This window comes from Zingiber officinale, chromosome 10A (genome assembly GCF_018446385.1).
Source record: "Zingiber officinale cultivar Zhangliang chromosome 10A, Zo_v1.1, whole genome shotgun sequence".
In the NCBI taxonomy this organism is placed as follows: domain Eukaryota; kingdom Viridiplantae; phylum Streptophyta; class Magnoliopsida; order Zingiberales; family Zingiberaceae; genus Zingiber; species Zingiber officinale.
The window spans coordinates 66,545,125-66,566,146 of NC_056004.1; the positions used below are offsets into that span (position 1 = coordinate 66,545,125).

General features: G+C 39.5%; 1 protein-coding gene across 1 annotated transcript; it reads right to left on the minus strand.

Moving 5' to 3' along the window:
• Positions 1–17,855: 17,855 nt before the first annotated feature.
• On the minus strand, positions 17,856–19,104 carry LOC122026258 (gibberellin 3-beta-dioxygenase 2-like). The gene is made up of 2 exons (XM_042584923.1): positions 18,614–19,104; positions 17,856–18,493 (listed from the first exon to the last, which is right to left on the minus strand). The coding sequence occupies exons 1-2, from the start codon at positions 19,090–19,092 to the stop codon at positions 17,857–17,859; spliced, it is 1,116 nt and encodes a 371-aa protein (XP_042440857.1). The 5' UTR covers positions 19,093–19,104; the 3' UTR covers position 17,856.
• Between the last annotated feature and the right edge of the window lie 1,918 nt (positions 19,105–21,022).

The window sequence follows — 21,022 nt, forward strand, 5'->3', positions numbered from 1 at the left end:
GCTAACGAATTGTAGGAAGAAACGAGTGATTTGGGGTCGGCTATTCACACCCCCCCTCTCTAGCCGTACGAAGAGATCCCAACAACATTGTCCTTCTATCCTAGACATCTAGATTGATCAATATGAGGCATAGACCGTGTCATCCTCTAATCAATCTAAATCTTGAACTCCAAGTAGACTCACTCAATCAAATGAGCTCAATATCTCATATTGACTCATTTGGGCATGGTCATGCACTTAGTGGTTTCACTCTATCAAGAATATCGATGTCACTCCCATCATATAGGAGGGATAGATCCCATCTACATCACTCACATCCCTCCGCATAATTTGTTACATACCCAGTAATCACCTTTATAGTCCACCCAGTTACGGGTGACGTTTGACGAAGACAAAGTACGTAACTCCTTATGTAGGGAACCATGGTGACTTCAGGCCCAAGGACTAGTAGTCATACTAATAGCCACATGAGAAAGTATATGATACTTATATAATGATCCATGATACTTTCTCATGGCAGGTCATTCAGTATGTATTCTCTAATGCATACCCATGTGTCAACTTGATATCTCCATATCCATGACTTGTGAGATCAAGTCATCGAGTTGACCTACATGCTAGTCTCGTCGTATTAACATTGTCCCTGAATGTTAATACTCGACTAGGAATGATTAAGAGTAATGTTCCTTATATCATCTCACTATCGATTCAACCAATCGATTGATATAGGTAAGAACCTTATACTCAAGGACGTTATTATACTTAGTTATTTGGCACCAATACAAGTAAGTATAATAACCAAAATAAATGTCTTTATTTATATACAAGAATATGATACAACGAGTCCATATAACAATCATCAAATGATTGGCTCCAGGGCTCTAACTAACAATCTCCCACTAGCACTAGTGACAATCAGTGTATGCTCTAAGGCCTAATGACCTAGTGTGACCATCATGCTTTCTCTGTTCCAAAGCTTTGGTCAAGGGATCTGCGATGTTTGCCTCTGTGGGTACTCTGCAAATCTTCACATCTCCTCTCTCGATAATCTCTCGAATGAGATGGAAGCATCGTAGTATGTGTTTGGTCCGCTGGTGTGAGTGAGGTTCCTTAGCCTGCACAATTGCTCCATTGTTGTCACAATAGAGCTCAATAGGGTCAGCGATACTAGGAACCACCCCAAGTTCAGTGATGAACTTGCGGATCCAAACTAGATCCTTTGCTGCTTCTGATGCAGCAATATACTCGGCCTCTGTCGTAGAATCAGCTATTGTGTCCTGCTTCGAACTCTTCCAGCTCACAGCACCACCATTTATGCAAAACACAAATCTTAACTGTGATCGATAATCATCCTGATCGGTCTGGAAGCTGGCATCACTGTAACCCTTTACAGCTAGCTCATCATCGCCTCCATATATCAAGAAATATTCTTTAGTCCTTCTTAAGTACTTAAGAATATTCTTTACCACTATCCAGTGACTTTCACTTGGATCTGACTGGTACCTGCTCGTCATGCTCAAAGCATATGAGACATCAGGACGAGTACATAGCATGACGTACATGATAGATCCTATAGCTGAGGCATAAGGGATCTGATCCATGCGATCTCTCTCCTCTCTAGAAGAGGGACCTTGAGTCTTCGAAAGACTCGCGCCATGTGACATCGACAGAAATCCCTTCTTGGAGTTCTGCATGGCAAACCGTAGAAGTACCTTGTCAATATATGTACTCTAACTTAGGCCAAGCAATCTCTTAGATCTATCTCTATAGATCTGTATGCCTAGAATGCGGGATGTTTCACCTAAGTCTTTCATTGAGAAACAAGTCCCTAACCAAGTCTTGACAGACTGCAGCAAAGGGATGTCTTTCCCAATGAGTAGTATGTCATCCACATACAATATAAGGAAGATAACTGTGCTCTCAATAACCTTCTTGTAGACACAAGGTTCATCTTTATTCTTGATGAAACCAAACTGTTTGATTGCATCATCGAATCAAAGATTCCAGCTCCGAGAAGCTTGCTTTAGTCCATAAATGGACCTATGCAGCTTGCATACTCTGCTAGTATGCTGTGGATCTACAAAACCCTCAGTTTGTGTCATGTACACATCCTCGAGAAGGTTTCCATTCAGAAACGCGATTTTGACATGCATCTGCCATATCTCATAGTCATGGTATGCTGCAATAGCAAGCATGATCCGAATGGATTTAAACATCGCTACTGGAGAAAAGGTTTCATCATAGTCAATACCATGAATCTGCTTGAAACCTTTAGCTACCAAGTGACCCTTATAGATAAGTCCATCCATGTCAGTCTTTCTTTTAAAGACCCGCTTACACCCTATGGGTTTTATGCCCTCAGGTGGATCAACCAAAGTTCATACTTGGTTAGTGTACATGGATTCCATCTCAGATCTCATGGCCTCTAGCCATTTCTCGGAATATGGTCTCATCACAGCTTCTTGATAGGAGTTGGGCTTATCCTCTATGAGCACAACGTCATCATGGTCAGACAAGAGAAATGAGTATCTCTCAGGCTGACGACGCACCCTATCAGACCTGCAAAGAGATATGTCTACTTGAACTGGTTGTTGTTTCTCAACTCCTTGTGGAACAACATCATCTACAACACTTTATGGTTCCAGTTCAACTTCCATCGAGGCTTCAGTACTATTGTTCGCATCTTGAATTTCTTCAAGATCGAACGTACTCCCACTAGTCTTTCTAGAAACAAAATCCCTTTCTATAAATACCCCAGTCTTAGGCACAACTATCTTGTGTTGCCTGGGAACGTAGAAGTAATATCCCTTCGTTTCCTTGGGATATCCAATAAAATAGCACTTGTCGGATTTGGGTCCCAATTTGTCCGAGACTTGACGTCTAACGTAAGCCTCACAACCCCAAATCCTTATAAAAGACACCTGGGCATCTCTCCTAGTCCATATCCTATATGGTGTCTTTATTACAGCCTTAGATGGAACTCGGTTGAGAATGAAGGTTGCTGTGTCTAGAGCATAGCCCCAAAGATACATAGGAAGATCTGTGTGACTCATCATAGACCGTACCATATTTAATAAGGTACGATTCCTCCTTTCGGATATACCATTCCATTGTGGTGTTCCAGGAGGAGTGAGTTGAGATAGAATCCCACACTCAGCTAAATGGTCATGAAACTCATGACTAAGGTATTCTCCACCTTGATCTGATCGAAGTATCTTAATACTCTTGCCAAACTGGTTTTGTACTTCATTCTTGAATTCTTTGAACTTTTCAAAGGATTCAGACTTATGTGTCATCAAGTACACATAACCATATCTACTGAAGTCATCAGTAAATGTAATGAAGTACCTATAACCACCTCTGGAAGCGACATTGAAAGGGCCACATACATCACTATGTATAAGACCTAACAAGTCAGTCGCTCTCTCACTATGTCCACTAAAGGGAGTCTTGGTCATCTTGCCTGGTAGGCATGACTCACATGTCTCATATGATTCAAAATCAAATGAGTCCAGCAAACCATCTTTATGGAGCTGGGATAAGCGCTTGTCATTTATATGACCTAAGCGATAGTGCCAGAGATAGGTTTGATTCATGTCATTTGACTTGAACTTCTTGGTACTTATGTTATAGATAGGGCTCTCAAGGTCTAGAATATAGAGTCCGTTCATCAGAGGTGCACTACAATAGAACATATCATTTAAATAAACTGAACAACATTTGTTCTTTATTATAAATAAAAACCCTTTCTTGTACAAACAAGAAACTGATATAATGTTCTTAGTCAAATCAGACACATAACAACAATCATCTAACTCTAATACAAGCCCAGAGGGCAGAGATAGAAAATAAGTCCCTACAGCAACAGCAGCAACCCGTGCTCCATTGTCTACGCGTAGGTCCACCTCGCCCTTCGTTAATGCCCTGCTATTTCTCAGCGCCTGCACATTAGTACAAATGTGAGAAGCACATCCGATATCTAATACCCATGATGAAGAAATAGATAGATTGACTTCTATAACATATATACCTGAAGTGGAAGTCTCACTTCTCTTCTTCTTAAGATCTTCCAGGTACACCTTGCAGTTCCTCTTCCAGTGCCCGGACTGACCGCAGTGGAAGCAGGTAGCATCCTTGGCGACCCCTCCTTAGGCTTCAGTGCCTTGCCTTTGCCCTTGGCTTGGGACTTTCCCTTTCCTTTAGGCTTGCCCTTGCCCTTGTGTTTCTGAACCATCAGAATAGAGTTGGGCTTAACCTTCTTAAGGTTGAGCTCAGCAGTTTGTAACATACTAAGTAGTTCGGGCAGTGGCTTGTCAATTTCGTTCATGTTGTAGTTCATGACAAACTGACTATAGCTCTCTGGCAAAGACTGCAAGATCAGGTCAGTGGCCAGCTCTTGGCCAAGTGGGAATCCCAACCTCTGTAGATTCTCTATGTACCCAATCATCTTGAGTACATATGGATCTACGGGAGCCCCATCTGACATCTTGCACTGAAATAGTGCCCTTGAGATCTCAAATCTCTCGTGCCGCGCTTGTCCTTGATATAGTTGACGAAGATGTTCAACCATATCATAAGCACCCATTAACTCATATTGCTTCTGAAGCTCAGAGTTCATAGTCGTGAGCATTAGATATGATACATCTAATGCGTCATCTTGATGCTTCTTATAAGCATCTTTGTCTGCTCACGTGGCATTGGCAGGAGGAGCCTCCGGAATGAGCTACTCTAGAACGTATAGTTTACGTTCTTGGGTGAGAACTATTCTCAGATTCCTGTACCAGTCCAGGAAGTTTGCTCCGTTGAGCTTGTCCTTGTCAAGGACAGAACGCAGAGAGAAGGTGTTCGTGTTTGACGTCATGGTAATCTACAACAGAAAAAAAATACAGAAAATAAATATTATACTCCAATTAATCATCTAATTAGGCCTTTAATTAAATGATGCTCCCACTGAATTCTATAATTCATGTGGGACAAGATCCACATTATACTATGCTCTGAGTTAGCTTTGGCTAAAACGCCCAAGACTTAGTATGATCAGTAGGTAACTAATTGCCAATTACATCTTTATGCAACTCTTGTTTATAGGATCAAGATCCGCATTTATATTAAAACTCGAGTTAGCTTTGGCTAATATGCCCAAGAGTTAATATAAACGTGATTTTGTCCTATCTACCAACAATTGGGAAAATGCCTACAGTTAAACTTGATTTAACTAGTTATACTCAATCTAATGAGTTTTACTCACCCATGCGTTGATAGGCGGGACCAAGATTGTCCCTCCGTACCCTACCAAGATAATATGTGTTGCTCTGCTTTGACAGATTCAGCAACTACATGTGATCGAGGTAGTGATAGGTATCACGGCATGGTAGACATTACGAGTTATCGCGATTAAGATCTAATCTAATCGACGAGGTGTATCATATACTTGATTTAGATCTAATCTAATCGTTAGGATGCATCATGTACCAAATTTAGATCTAATCTAATCGTCGAGGTGTATCATATACGCGATTGATCGAATCGAATCGTTAAGGCGCTAATTAATTACTTATTCTAGCATGTATCACATATACACACACAAACAATTAATAAAATGTTTTGTGATTAGTCATGGCCCTACTACGATCTTCTCAAGCCAATGAGAAGATCGGATGGTCAACCTAAGGTCAACAACTTCTCAAGCTCCTCCCTTTGACTACCTTGTGTTGCTCGCGCACTCCTCGTAACTCCGTCTCGAGTGGACCTTCCACTGCTCCATTTTGTACATTACAACAGTGAAACTCGAGTTACATTCGAGTCTAAACTAATTTACAACAGGAAATATAAAATAGAGGAAGGCACGACGTGCAGGTAGCGAATCAAGTACAACACGCACAAACACAAAATGGCACGCAGGCCATATTATGAATTACAACACAAATTTCCAATCTAATTGGGTCTTTTCTGTAACGCCCACCCTTCTTACCCTAGGGCGGCGCTACATTCGTACACTACTTACGTACATGCTTCAGTTATACTATGGCAGCGGAAGAATAAAAAAATTTAAAGAATTTAATTTATTAAGCATAATATCACATATTCTGATTTGTTCAAATGTGCATATATTGAACTTATAACTAATCATATTAATTTGTCCGGGTCGTTCTTTGCCGAGCCACCATCACACACATCACTATCTGCTCTTCCTGTTGCTCCTCTAGCTCATCCAGCTTCTTTATCTGCGGTACAAGGAAAGTAAGCTGTGAGCACTCATGGCTCAGTAAGTTCCTTTCCTACTCACTAAAACCGAAAATCATCGTATATTAATATCATGCGTAGTATCATAAGCATACGACATACAAGGGTATCATATTCATATCATGACATTATATCTAATCATCAGATAATTCAAGCACATATGTAGGCAATGCATCATGAATTTGAAAGCTTATACTTATAAGTACTTGAAATTCATATCATCATTAGAGGGGATCCCGGTTTGTACCACATACATAATGCGTGGTCAGGTAGGTCTTGAGCCCTACCATGCATACATACTAGGGCCGAGTCTTACTCCATCGACCTAGGGCACTCAAAGGCCCATTACTGACGAGGCCCGAGTCTTACTCCATCGACCCCGGGGCGTTTACGGAGCCCACCCTTGGTACAAACCATAAAAATAACTTATCATGCATAACTATCATATCATGTCCTTAACAATCTTTCATGCATTTATTCTTTTTCATTTCTTTTCATTATGTATAGCATTTTCTATGCTATCACATATCATAACATAACTTCATTTCTTTTCATTATGTATAGCATTTCCTTATGCTATCACATATCATGGCATATTACATAACATTATGTATAGCATTTCCTATGCTATCACATATCATGGCATATAACATAATTTCATTTTCTCCTCATTATGTTTAGCATTTCCTATGCTATCACATATCATGGCATATTATATAACATTATGTATAGCATTTCCTATGCTATCACATATCATGGCATATAACATAATTTCATTTTCTCCTCATTATGTTTAGCATTTCCTATGCTATCACATATCATGGCATATTACATAACATTATGTATAGCATTTCCTATGCTATCACATATCATGGCTTATAACATAATTTCATTTTCTCCTCATTATGTTTAGCATTTCCTATGCTATCACATATCATGGCATATTACATAACATTATGTATAGCATTTCCTATGCTATCACATATCATGGCATATAACATAATTTCATTTTCTCCTCATTATGTTTAGCATTTCCTATGCTATCACATATCATGGCATATTACATAATATTATGTATAGCATTTCCTATATTACATAACATTATGTATAGCATTTCCTATGCTATCACATATCATGGCTTATAACATAATTTCATTTTCTCCTCATTATGTTTAGCATTTCCTATGCTATCACATATCATGGCATATTACATAACATTATGTATAGCATTTCATAGAAGGAACCTTGCACTAGTTCGGTTAGACAATAATCTTACTCACCTCTTTAAAATATTTTTGGTTGAAATCCTAAGGTTAGATACTCCTCTGATCATACATCATATCAATATAAAATCATGGAAAGGAATCCTTCTACATAGCATAGAAAATCTTATCATGAAATGAGGTCTTGTTTAAATCATCCTAGATTTGAAAACCTTTTCTTTAGCCGAATTTTCTTAAATTCTTTCCTAGGTTTTCTAATCCTTATAAATCCGAAAATCACTTAAAAGCCTTGTACCACAGGTGAGGGGAAGCTTACCTTCTTCGCTTAAGTTTCCTAGGTTTGAGAACTTGCTTGGGGACCTTTCTTCCTTGCTTGTTTGCTCGGCACCAATGGAGGAGAGGAGTGGTTAGGTCTTTTGGTGGAGAGGAGGAGGAAGAAGAGGCTTCTCTTCCTCTTGTGTTGCTCGGCAACAACAAGAAAGAAAAGAGGGGGAGAGTGAGGAGGAAGAAGGTGTTCTTCCTCTTGTGTTGCTCGGCAACAAGAAGAAAAGAGAGGGGAGAGTGGGTCTCGGCACAAAGGGAGGAGAGGAGGATGAGTGGGTTGAGGATGAAGTTGAAGTCCCCCCTTCATGCCTATTTATACTAAGATGAGGGGAGGAAACTTGACTTGATTCATCCTCCCTATTCATTTCTCCCCTTAAATGACAAGAATATTCTAGAGAGATGCCTTTTGAGTTCTCTCTTTTCTTTCCCTTAATTTCTCTCTTTTCTCTCCTTTAATAAAATTTTCTATCTCTCCTCTTACAATATCCTCTTCTATCCCACTTGGTTAACACATGCATGCATCCACAAGAGAACCAAGGATCAAAACTTGGTTATGCATATTTTTACTTCTTTTTACTTCCTTTTCTTTTAAGTAAAAAGAATCCTTTCTTATTCTTAACTACTTAGTCCTTTCTCTCCTTATCAATAATTCTCCTATCCCCTTTGGTATCCTATACATGTTCCTTACAAGAGATCCAAGGTTCAATCTCTCTTCTAACATTTTATTTTCTTTTGTACATAATAACTCATATATTACAATATTATGCATTATGCATAAATATTTCATACATATATATATTATCTCATATTTCTTCCTTTTTGTCTACATTAATTCCATACATTATAAATCATGCATAGATGATTTATATTCTCAATTTTATTTTCTTTCATAAAGTTTTAATCATCTAAATCCTTCCCATATTCAACGTAGACTATCTACACATTCTTTTCATTACATTCGTACTCTCATTGCCCTTACTTTATCTAGGCTTTCTAGGGGTGTTACATTTTCAGCCATGACCATCACAAAATAATACATAATTCTAAATTATGTAATTTCTATAAATTTCTGTAATTTTTTTACAATTTTTATGAGTAAAAATTCCCGGCGGTCCCGTTTAGCGATTTTCGGCTCAATCGCGGAACGAATCCCCTTGCGTGGTCAGGGGAAGCGCCCCTACCCGTGATATAACCATCGTGAGTGTTCCTAAGTGATCGTACAGTGCCTTAGTCTGCTGTCCCAAAATGATTTGAGGCGAAACCTTGCCGTTTTGGAAAAATCTTCTCGGTAGTCGAAGCCTACAAGTGTCTAAACACTTGTGCTTCGCTTCTACGAGAAAAATGTTAGCTAGAGCCCTAGAGCCAATCATTTGATGATTATATTTTTGGAGTTATTGTATCATATTCTATATAAATAAAGGCATTTGGTTTTTGGTTATTATACTTACTTGTATTGGTGCCAAATAAACTAAGTGCAATAACGTCCTTGAGTAGAAGGTTGTAGGACCGTTGGGCCGGCTAGGAGGGGGTTGTTGGATATCCAGCTAACACAAAAAGGAAAACAAACCCTCCTCGAACTCTTTAGGCTAACACTTGCATAATTAAGTTAAGTAGATAAATTAAAAGCATAAAGAAAAACGAGGCACAAAAGATTTACTTGGTTACAACCGATGTGGTTGTTAATCCAAGGAAGATTAAGCTCAATAACACTCCTTCTGGCGGAGAAGCCTCGTACAGCGTTGAAGTGCAGAAAACAGAAGCTTAGACTAAAAGAGAGTGTGCAAGCACTGGATTTACAATCAGTGAGTTCTTTTTAAGCTTCTGGACCAAGGCTATATTTATAGTCTTGGTCCGGGCGCCTGGAAGGGTTCCGGGCGCCCTGGGGGGGGATAAATTTTATCCCCCAACGGTCGGATCGAGTCAAAACTTGATCCTGTTGAAAAGTCGATTCTGGGCGCCCGGAAGGGTTCCGGGCGCCCCGGTCGGTTCCGGGCGCCCAGAGCCCTAAGGTCAACATAAGTTGACTTTTCGACTCCGGTTCAACTCGTCTCAGTTCTGTTCGCTCCGGCTCCATTTGCTTGGGTGATCTCTGCCATCCGGAATAGGGCTCACCCGAACCCATCTTCCGGTCTTCTCGAGCGTGCTTCCCTCCGACTTCTCGTCCCTCGGAATTGCCGCGTGTTCCTTCTCGTCCACCAGGGTACTCATCCGCAGACTTCGTCCCTCGGTCGCACCCCGTGCCGACCTTCATGCTAGCTGCGTCCCTTGCTCCCCGAGCAATCTTCCGCTCTGGCTTTCGTACCTCGGAATACTCTTCCGCAGCACCTCGTCCCTCGGACGCACAGCGTGCCGTCCTTCTCGCTAGCTGCGTCTTCCGCTCGAGTACCTATGCTCCTAAGCTCCTGCACACTTAGACACAAGGTTAGAAACAACGCAGGACCTAACTTAACTTGTTGATCACACCAAAACAACCTTGGGATTCCAACAATATCTTGCCTATATCAATCGATTGGTTGAATCGATAGTGAGATGATATAGGGAACACTACTCTTAATCATTCCTAGTCGAGTATTAACATTCAGGGATAATGTTAATGTAATAAGACTAGCATGTAGGTCAACTCGATGACTTGATCTCACAAGTCATGGATATAGAGATATCAAGTTGACACATGGGTATGCATTAGAGAATGTATACTGAATGACCCGCCATGAGAAAATATCATGGATCGTTATATGAGTATCATATACTTTCTCATGTGGCTATTAGTATGACTACTAGTCCTTAGACCTGAAGTCACCATGGTTCCCTTATAAGGAGTTATGTACTTTAGTTTCGTCAAACGTCACCCGTAACTGGGTGTACTATAAAGGCGATTACTGGGTATGTAACAAATTTTGCGGAGGGATGTGAGTGATGTAGATGGGATCTATCCCTCCAATATGACGGGAGTGACATCGGTATTCTTGATAGAGTGAGACCACGAAGTGCATGGCCATGCCCAAATGAGTCAATATAGGATATTGAGCTCATTTGATTTAGTGTGTCTACTTGGAGTTCAAGATTTAGATTGATTAGAGGATGACACGGTCTATGCCTCATATTGATCAATCTAAATGTCTAGGATAGAAGGACACTTGTCATATATTGTGAGGAGTCACAATTAGTAGTCACAAGGTGATGTTGGATCTCAACATTCTTGTAACTTGGGTAGTAATGATGTGTTGCTAGATACCGCTCATTACTTATGCTCCTAAATGGGTTTAGGGCATTGCCAACATTACAAGAACCTATAGGGTCACACACTAAGGACAATTAGATGAAGATTAGGTTCTTATGATGAACCAAGAGGATTAAATTTATTTGATGAATCAAATTGGATTAAGAGTAATCATAATTGGGCTAACTTGAGTTGGACTCAAGTGGATTCATGTATTCAATGAGTCTAATTTAGATTATGACTCATTAAATCAACTTAATTTAATTAATTAGATTCATTATATTAAGTTGGCTTGAATCAAATGATTAGATTAGATCAACCATGGAAGAGATTTGGTCAAGTTTGACTTGACTTGAGAGGAAGATAAAAGGTCAAGTTTGACTTGACTTTATGCCACCTCATTGGTGAGTTGGCATTGATGTGGACCAATGATGTTACTCCACATCATCATGGGTGCCACCTCATGGAAGTTACAAAGCCATTTTCTTTAATAGATTCACATTAATTGCACTTAATGCAAAATTTGGGGGTTACACTTGGGAAGTGGCCGGCCACTTTTGAATGTGAAGAGAATTCATTTTTCTCATTCAAGTGCATTATTCCTTCTTCTTCCTCTTGGAGCTCTCTCCCTCTCCTCCTCAACTTGGTCGAACCACACATAGGTGCTAGCACACCTCTTTGTGTGTTTTTCTCCACCTAAGAGTCCGTGTGGATACTTCTAGAGGAGTATCTATCTTGATACTCTTGAGATCCGACATTTTGAACGAGCGGGATACGCAAAGGGCATGCACCGAAGGTATAACTCTTTTCATGTAGATCTAGAAGTAGATCTAAGTAGAAACTCGCACTCGTAATTTTGTTTTGAAATCTTTTCTTCGCACGAGATCCGTTGGCTAGGGTGATTCGGGGTTTCTGCGACGCGAAAATGAGGTTTTCACGGCGCGAAAAACCCAACAGTGGTATCAGAGCCACGTGCGAAGGCGTGTACGAGTTTGTTTTTGATTTTATGAAAAAAAAGGCTTCTATGATTTTCTGTAAATTTAGGTTTTTTATAGTTTTTATGGGTAATTTTCTCGTAGAAGCGAAGCACAAGTGTTTCGGCACTTGTAGGCTTCCGCTACCGGGAAGTTTTTCCAAAACGGCTTGGTTTCGCCCCAAATATTTTTGGGACAGCGGACTAAGGCGGCATTAGATCGCAAAGGAACCCTCGCGATGGTTAGATCGCGTGTAGGGGCACTGCCCCTGGCCCCGCAAGGGGATTTGTTCCGTGATTGCGCCCGAAATCACTAATCGGGACCGCCGGGAAAAATTTACTCATAAAATCTGTAAAATTATAAAAAAAATTTACAGAAAATTATGAAAAATATATAATTTTGAATTATATATTAATTTTGTGATAGTCATGGCCCAAAGACCCAATTTGATTGGATAATCTGTGTTGTAATTCATAATACGCCCTACGCGCCGTGATGTGATGTGCGTGTTGTACTTTTATTTTTATTTTTTTCTCGCGACCTGCGCGTCATGCCTTTCTTTTATTCTGGTTGTAAATTAGATTTATACTCAAATGTAACTCGAGTTTCAAAATTGTAATGTAAATTTTGAAGTGGTGGAAGGTCCACACGAAACGGAGTTACGAGGAGGGCGCGAGCAACACAAGGTGGTCAAAGGAAGAAGCTTGAGAAGCTGTTGACCTTAGGTTGACCATCCGATCTTCTCATTGGCTTGAGAAGATCGTAGTAGGGCCATGACACAATCACAAAATAATTTAATTAATTGTTTATATGTATGTGATGCATGTTTAATTAAGTAGTTAATTAGTGTCTAGCGATTAGATAAGATCTAAATCGTGCACATGATGCACCCCACGATAAAACCCAACAAAAAATATCCATAAAACTATAAAAATCATAAATTCACAAAAAGTTACAAATCTGTAATTTTCATAAAATACAAATTAAAACTCATACTCGCTTCGCACGTGGCTCTGATACCACTGTTGGGTTTTCCGGGCCGCAAAAATCGCCTTTTTGCGTTGCGAAAACCCCGAAACCCCAGCCACCGGATCCGTGTAAAGTAAAAAGCGATAAAACATCGAGTACGAGTTTATCTAACCTAGATCTTCACTAGATCTACAAAGGAGAAGAGTTTACCCTTGATGCGATGCCCTTCGCAATCCCGCTCGTCCAAGGTTCGCCGGATCTCGAGAGTATCAAAGTAGATACTCCTCTATGTGTATCCACACGAACAAATGATGGAGAAAACAACTAAAAGGTGTGCTAGAACCCTTAGAAGTTTCAGCCAAGGAGGTGGAGGAGAGGGAGAGAAGATGAGAGCTTGAGAGGAGGAAGAAGATGAAATCAATTAGCACACAAATGCACTCAATTTCATCTTTAAGTGGCCGGCCACTTCAAGGCTTGTAACCCCCATGGAATATCAAGAGTCACAACTTGTAACACCCCTAGAAAGCCTAGATAAAGTGAGGATAATGAGAGTACGAATGAAATGAAGGTGTAAATATTCTAAGTTAAATATTAAGATGGATTTAGATGATTAAAACTTCATGAAAGAAAAATAAAGTTGAGAATATAAATCATCTATGCATGATTTAAAAGGTATGAAATTAATATGGACAAAAGGAAGAAGTATGAGATAATATATATATGTATGAAATATTTATGCATAATATAGTAATATACGAATTATTATGTACAAAAGAAAATAAAATGTTAGAAGAGAGATTGAACCTTGGATCTCTTGTAAGGAACATGTATAGGATACCAAAGGGGATAGGAGAATTATTGATAAGGAGAGAGAGGACTAAGTAGTTAAGAATAAGAAAGGATTCTTTTTACTAAAAAGGAAAAAGGGAGTAAAAAGAAGTAAAAATATACATAACCAAGTTTTGAACCTTGGTTCTCTTGTGGATGCATGCATGTGTTAACCAATTGGGATAAGAGAGGATATTGTAAGAGGAGAGATAGAAAATTTTATTAAAGGAGAGAAAAGAGAGAGATTAAGAGAGAACTCACAAGGCATATCTCTAGAATATTCCTATCATAAAGAAGAGGAATAAATGGGGAGGATGAATCAAGTCAAATTTCCTCCCCTCATTTTAGTATAAATAGGCATGGAGGGGTGACTTCAAATTCATCCTCCACTCCTCTCCCTCTCCTCCTCCCTCTTGTGCCGAGACCCCCTCTCCCTCTCCTTTTCTTCTTGTTGCCGAGCAACACAAGAGGAAGGAAGCTCCTCTTCCTCCTCACTCCCTCCCTCTTCTTTCTTTCTTGTTGTTGCCGAGCAACACAAAGAGGAAGAAGCCTCTTCTTCCTCCTCTCCACCAAAAGACCTAGCCACTCCTCTCCTCCATTGGTGCCGAGCATAGCAAGCAAGGAAGAAAGGTCCAAGCAAGCTCTCAACTCTAGGAAACTTAAGCGAAGAAGGTAAGCTTCCCCTCACCTGTGGTACAAGTCTTTTTACATGTTTTTATGATTTTATGAGGATTTTAAAACCTAGAAACAAGTATGAGAAAATTCGGTTAAGAAGAGCTTTCGAAATCTAGTGATGTTTAACTAGTCTTCACTAAATGATAGATCTTCTATGCCATGGAAAAGGATTCTTCTTCATGTTTTTATACCTATATGATGCTTGATAAGAGGAGCACTTAACCCTAGAATTTCGGCCAAAAATATTTTTAAGAGGCTAGAGAAATTCATTGTTTTACTCAACTAGTACAAGGTTCTTCCTATGAAATGTTAGGGACCATGTAATTAGTTTTCTTGCTTAGAAGATGTTTGAACTAAAAGGAAACCCACCCATATGTTTCGGCCAAGAAGGGGTTTAGGGTTAGGAATACCCTTAAATTTAAATAAACATGCTCATGAGGTAGGATACAAAGATGTTAAAAGATTTGTATGTTTCGGCCAAGTTGTTCATGAACTAAATTTATGTGTTTATTTCTTAGTAAATTTTACCATGAAACTCACTTAGGTTTTCATGCTTTAGACTACTTAAGAACCTAGCTAAAGAATGGTAGGTTTCGGCCATGTGAAAGAAATAAAAGAAAAAAAAAAGGGAAAGAAAGAAACCTAGGAAATGTTATGCAATGAAATTTATGTAAATGCCATGATATGTGATAGCATATGAAATGCTATACATAATAAGAAGAATGAAATTTATGTAAATGCCATGATATGTGATAGCATATGAAATGCTATACATAATGAGAAGAATGAAATTTATGTAAATGCCATGATATGTGATAGCATATGAAATGCTATACATAATGAGAAGAATGAAATTATGTGAATGCCATGATATGTGATAGCGTATGAAATGCTATACATAATGAGAAGAATGAAAAATGAAATGCATGAAAGATTGTTAGGGATATGATATGATAGTTATGCATGATAAATTACTTTGTATGGTTTGTACCAAGGGTGGGCTCCGTAAACGCCCCGGGGTCGATGGAATAAGACTCGGGCCTCGTCAGTAATGGGCTTCTGATGCCCTAGGTCGATGGAGTAAGACTAGTATGTATGTATGGTAGGGTTCAAGACTTGCTACCTTGGACCTACGTATGATGTATGTGGTACAAACCGGGATCCCCAATGATGATGATATTAATTTCAAGTACTTACAAGTATAAGTTTTCAAATTCATGATGCATTGCCTGCATATGTGCTTGAATTAGCTAATGATTTGATATGATGCCATGATGATATGAATACGATACCTTTGTACGTTGTATGCTTATGATATTACGCATGATGTTAATATACGATGATTTTCGGTTTTAGTGAGTAGGAAAGGAACTTACTGAGCCATGAGTGCTCACAGCTTACTTTCCTTGTACCGCAGATAAAAGAACTGGATGAACTAGAGGAGCAACAGGAGGAGCGGATAATGATGTGTGTGGTGGTGGCTCGGCAAGGAACGATTCGGACAGATTAATATGATTAGTTATAGAATCAATATATGCATATTTAATCTGTGATATCATGTTATAAAATGAATGTTTAAAAAGAAAAAAAATTTTGTTCTTCCGCTGCCATAGTATAACTGAAGCATGTACGAACGTAGCGCCGCCTTTGGTTGGGTAAGAAGGGCGGGCGTTACACAACTCTTGGTAACTCCCATGAGGTGGCATTTGGTCAAGTCAAACTTGACCAAATGAAGAAGCCTTGATGATGTGGCATTGGTCAAGTCAAAGTCAAGTCAAAACTTGACTCTTCATCTTCCTACTTAAGTCAAGTCAAACTTGACCACTTCTCTCCCTTGGTTGATCTAATCTAACCATTAGTTCAAGTCAATTTTAATTTAATGAATCTCTATTCATTGAATTAAATTAATTAAATGAGTCTAAGTCCAAATTAGACTCACTTAACACATGAACCAAATTGAGTCCAACTCAATTAGCACAATTTGAATTACTCTTAATCCAATTTGGTTCATCACATGAACCTAATCCTTTATGTTCATCAAATGAACCTAATCTCCATCTAATTGTCCTTTATGTATGACCCTATAGGTTCTTGTAACGTTGGCAATGCTCCTAAACCTATTTAGAAGCATAAGTAATGAGCGGTATCTAGCAACACATCATTACTACCCAAGTTACAAGAATGTTGAGATCCAACATCACCTTGTGACTATTAATTGTGACTCCTCACAATATATGACATTGTCCTTCTATCCTAGACATATAGATTGATCAATATGAGGCATAGACCGTGTCATCCTCTAATCAATCTAAATCTTGAACTCCAAGTAGACTCACTCAATCAAATGAGCTCAATATCTCATATTGACTCATTTGGACATGGTCATGCACTTAGTGGTCTCACTCTATCAAGAATATCGATGTCACTCCCGTCATATAGGAGGGATAGATCCCATCTACATCACTCACATCCCTCCGCATAATTTGTTACATACCCAGTAATCGCCTTTATAGTCCACCCAGTTACGGGTGACGTTTGACGAAGCCAAAGTACGTAACTCCTTATGTAGGGAACCATGGTGACTTCAGGTCCAAGGACTAGTAGTCATACTAATAGCCACATGAGAAAGTATATGACACTTATATAACGATCTATGATATTTTCTCATGGCGGATCATTCAGTATGCATTCTCTAATGCATATCCATGTGTCAACTTGATATCTCCATATCTATGACTTGTGAGATCAAGTCATCGAGTTGACTACATGCTAGTCTCGTCGCATTAATATTGTCCCTGAATATTAATACTCGACTAGGAATGATTAAGAGTAGTGTTCCTTATATCATCTCACTATCGATTCAACCAATCGATTAATATAGGTAAGAACCTTCTACTCAAGGACGCTATTATACTTAGTTATTTGGCACCAATACAAGTAAGTATAATAACCAAAATAAATGTCTTTATTTATATACAAGAATATGATACAACGAGTCCATATAACAATTATCAAATGATTGACTTTAGGACTCTAACTAATAGAAATATCATCCTATCTTTTAGATTCGGACTTGGAATCTGAATCAATTATTTCCTTTTTCTTTTTTTCTTTCTTTTACCTTCTTGTTCTTAACAACAAAAGCTAAATCTTTCTTTTGGGTGTAGCGTTACCGTGTCTAAATTCATAAAAAAGTTCATCGAATCTTACCGTCAAAGGGTTCTTTCACACTTATTGGCATCTACTAGATACCCTTATATAAATTAATAATAAGAAATGCTTTCCACACATATCATATCAAATCACGATTGTTAATACTCTATCCAGTCACATAAGCTGCACTTATGGATTTGACTCAAGGTTTTTCATTGAACAACTGCCATTTCCAGCCCACTCCATTCTATAATACTTTCTTCTCGTCGTCCTGTCTCTTAGCAGCCAAGGGCAATCTTATGGATGCGAGCGTCTCGTTATGGAGTTTCTTCTTAAGACTTAAGTACTTGGGCCATGTGATGCCTGGATAAGCCGGACCCTGATTCGGATCAACGATCTTTTGAATGGGCCCGACCTTAAAATGGGCCAGAGGCCCGCAAAAGTAGGCCACCGAGATGCGGCTCCAGGTGCGGTCGACGATCGCTCGGTGAATGACAGTGTGGAAGCGGCCATTGGAGATTATATGAAAGAGGTCGCCAACGTTGACGACCAATGCCCCCGAAATGGGTGGCACCTCCACCCACTGGGGCCGAGGATTGTCGGACTCGTCGTGGTGCAGGAGTTGCAATCCGGTCACGCAGCTGCTCTGGTGGATGATGGTTATAAGGCTGGAATCGGTGTGGTCAGCGAGGCCCATGGTTCGGTCAGGCTCCGGACAGGGCGGATAGTAGTTGAGCTGCAGAACGGGCTCCACCTCGTCATGGCCTCTTAGTGGCCCGACCTCATCTATGTCCTCCTCACTGAGACCTAACGAGCGCAACATCAGCACTATCACTCTCCGCGATAGATCCTTCATCCCCTTGCTATATTCTTCCATCGCGCTACTGCAATCGGTAGTGATAGAACAATCGATAAAACAAAAATACATAAACAACTCATGCAATTAATTAACAGTCTATAGAGAAGGGTGCATGTGGGCATCGATTACACACAAACACGCGTACCAAAAGTCGTTGAAGCAGTTGGGCCAGAGCTTGCGGGCGTCTTCTTGAGCGGAGCCAACGATGGTGAAGCCCTCGGACCAGAAGAGCTTGGAAAAGAAGGAGGAGATAAGAGCCGGTCCGTATCCGGTGACGCCGCCGGAGGGGCTGCGTTGTGCGCGGAGCTTGTGAGCGGAGGGCAGGGAGAAGAGACGACACGTCTGAGCCTCCACGAGGTCTAGCAGTCTGAGGGGGACGCCGTGGCCTGTGATCTGGAAGGCACCCCAGGTTTCGCATGCTCTGCCGATGAGGGGGATGACAACAGAATCAGCGGCGGTGAGGTCGATGATGGGCATAGAGGAGGAGGGAGGGATGATATTGGAAGTAGGATGGTGGTGGAGGAGATCGGGCGGCCATATATGGGAGTCAGGGACCTGGTTGAGGCTCTTCCATTCCAATTGACAGAGCAGCGAAGGTTGGCCGGAGACTGAGAGAGAGTGCATGGTTTGTGAGGATATTAATGGATCATGAGACAATTACATGTACAAGCAAATAGCACCGCTCTAGGTTGAGCTTTATATGTCTATATTTTACTCTAGCCACTTAGCACTCAGTTGTAAATTTAGCCTATGATTTACTTCTCTTATCATATAATATGAGGATAGGGTTACGAGGGACGTTATCTAATACAATTATATACCTATATTTATAAAAAGCCATAGGTGAATAGCCGGATATAAAAAAAAAATTTAGGAGATTGCTACTATGCAAAATATTGATTCAAATATAAAATTATTATAAGGAGATTAATCAATGCACTTCAAAAAAACATAAAGAAGGATTGTCCTGTCTCTAAACTTGATCAATAAATTAACAAGGCCCTCCGTGAGTCAAAATTATATGGAAGAGTAGTGTACCGGGAGACATGATGTTTAGGTCCTCAAGTGATAAATTAAAGATCTAGTGTTTAAGATTCAACTAAGATATATTATTGAGTATACTATTAAGAATTTTTTTTCTTTAATAGATAATAAATCTAAGACTACTAATGATTAAGATGAGTATCCATCTTCTCCGATTTATCAAGGATTTAGATTAATTACGTTTTTTTGATATGAGAGTAGTGAGCCATTACAAGTGTCGCATGAGAAACAAAGCAGGTAGAAACTGACCGTAACTGCCATCTTGTTTCCACCGAAAAATGACTCAGCCTTTCATTCTTTTTTACTCACCATACATACAACGAAAGATTCCAGCTGTAACGGCCTCAAGTAAAGGAAGAAAGCTAAAAATACATTTTTATTCTGCATTTGTTCTGTCATGGATTATTTACAAATTAATGCAAATAAGAATATACATTAGCATAAGAAATAAATTAATTAATTTTTAATTTGACTAAACAAATAAAAATACTTCAAAGCTCCATTGAGCTCTCTACATTAAGAAATATAACACAATCAAGATTTTTAATTTTATTTAAAAGTATTTAAGTCAGTAATTTTTATATTTTATTAATTTTTTTAAAAAGTCTATTTTTTATTAGCATAACTATGATTTTATTTAAAATTATTATTTTATGAAGAACAAATCATCTTATTAATCTATAGAGAGGTTGGTATTCTATGTATTGAATAAGTTTTGTGTTAATATAATTTATAATTTTCTTTTCTCTCTAAGAATTGCTAGCGAACGAAATGATTTTTATTTGAGAACCAATTGATCGATCGGTGGATATAGAGCAGTCGATCGAAAGATTTTAAACCAGCAATTGGTTGATGACACAATCAATAGATGATTGATACAGTGCATAAGGGTGGGATTCGATAAAGCATGGCAGTCAGAAGTCAAGGGGATGTGACAATCAGCAGTTAGGGAAAGAAGAAGTAGGATTGTCTGACGATATCAGTGACATGGTTCTCAGTCGGGTTCTCATATACCAAGACCCCAGATCTGAGACACCCAGGTCTGAGACATGGTGGGTAGTCGGGGTGATACCTACCCTGCTCCGACTAGTCAGATTTCCACAGTTCGGCTATATCCAGGCTTGGTCCTCCTAGTAGGCCAACTACCGACCATCTCGAGCTTATCTTATTCATACCCGGTTGGGACAGAGGGTGCTACACGACAACAAGGTCAGAGAATCGTAACAGTCTGTTAGAGAATAATTGTTGTATGTCAGGAATATTCCAACGGTCCACGGTCATCTGCGAATAGAACGTTCTTTCAGTCCGTAAAAGGGTTCCATGTGTCCTCCATCACCAGACAGGTCCTGATACCCGACATTCCCTGACATCAAAAAGGCTCCAGAGGTACGCACTATCATATAAAAAGGGAGGTTTTCTACCTTGCGCAGGTACGCTCCCTTGCACATTTGCACTTGTCTTCTACTTTTCTTTCTCCTTTGTACACTGTTCTTTTGGGAAAAAAGTGTTG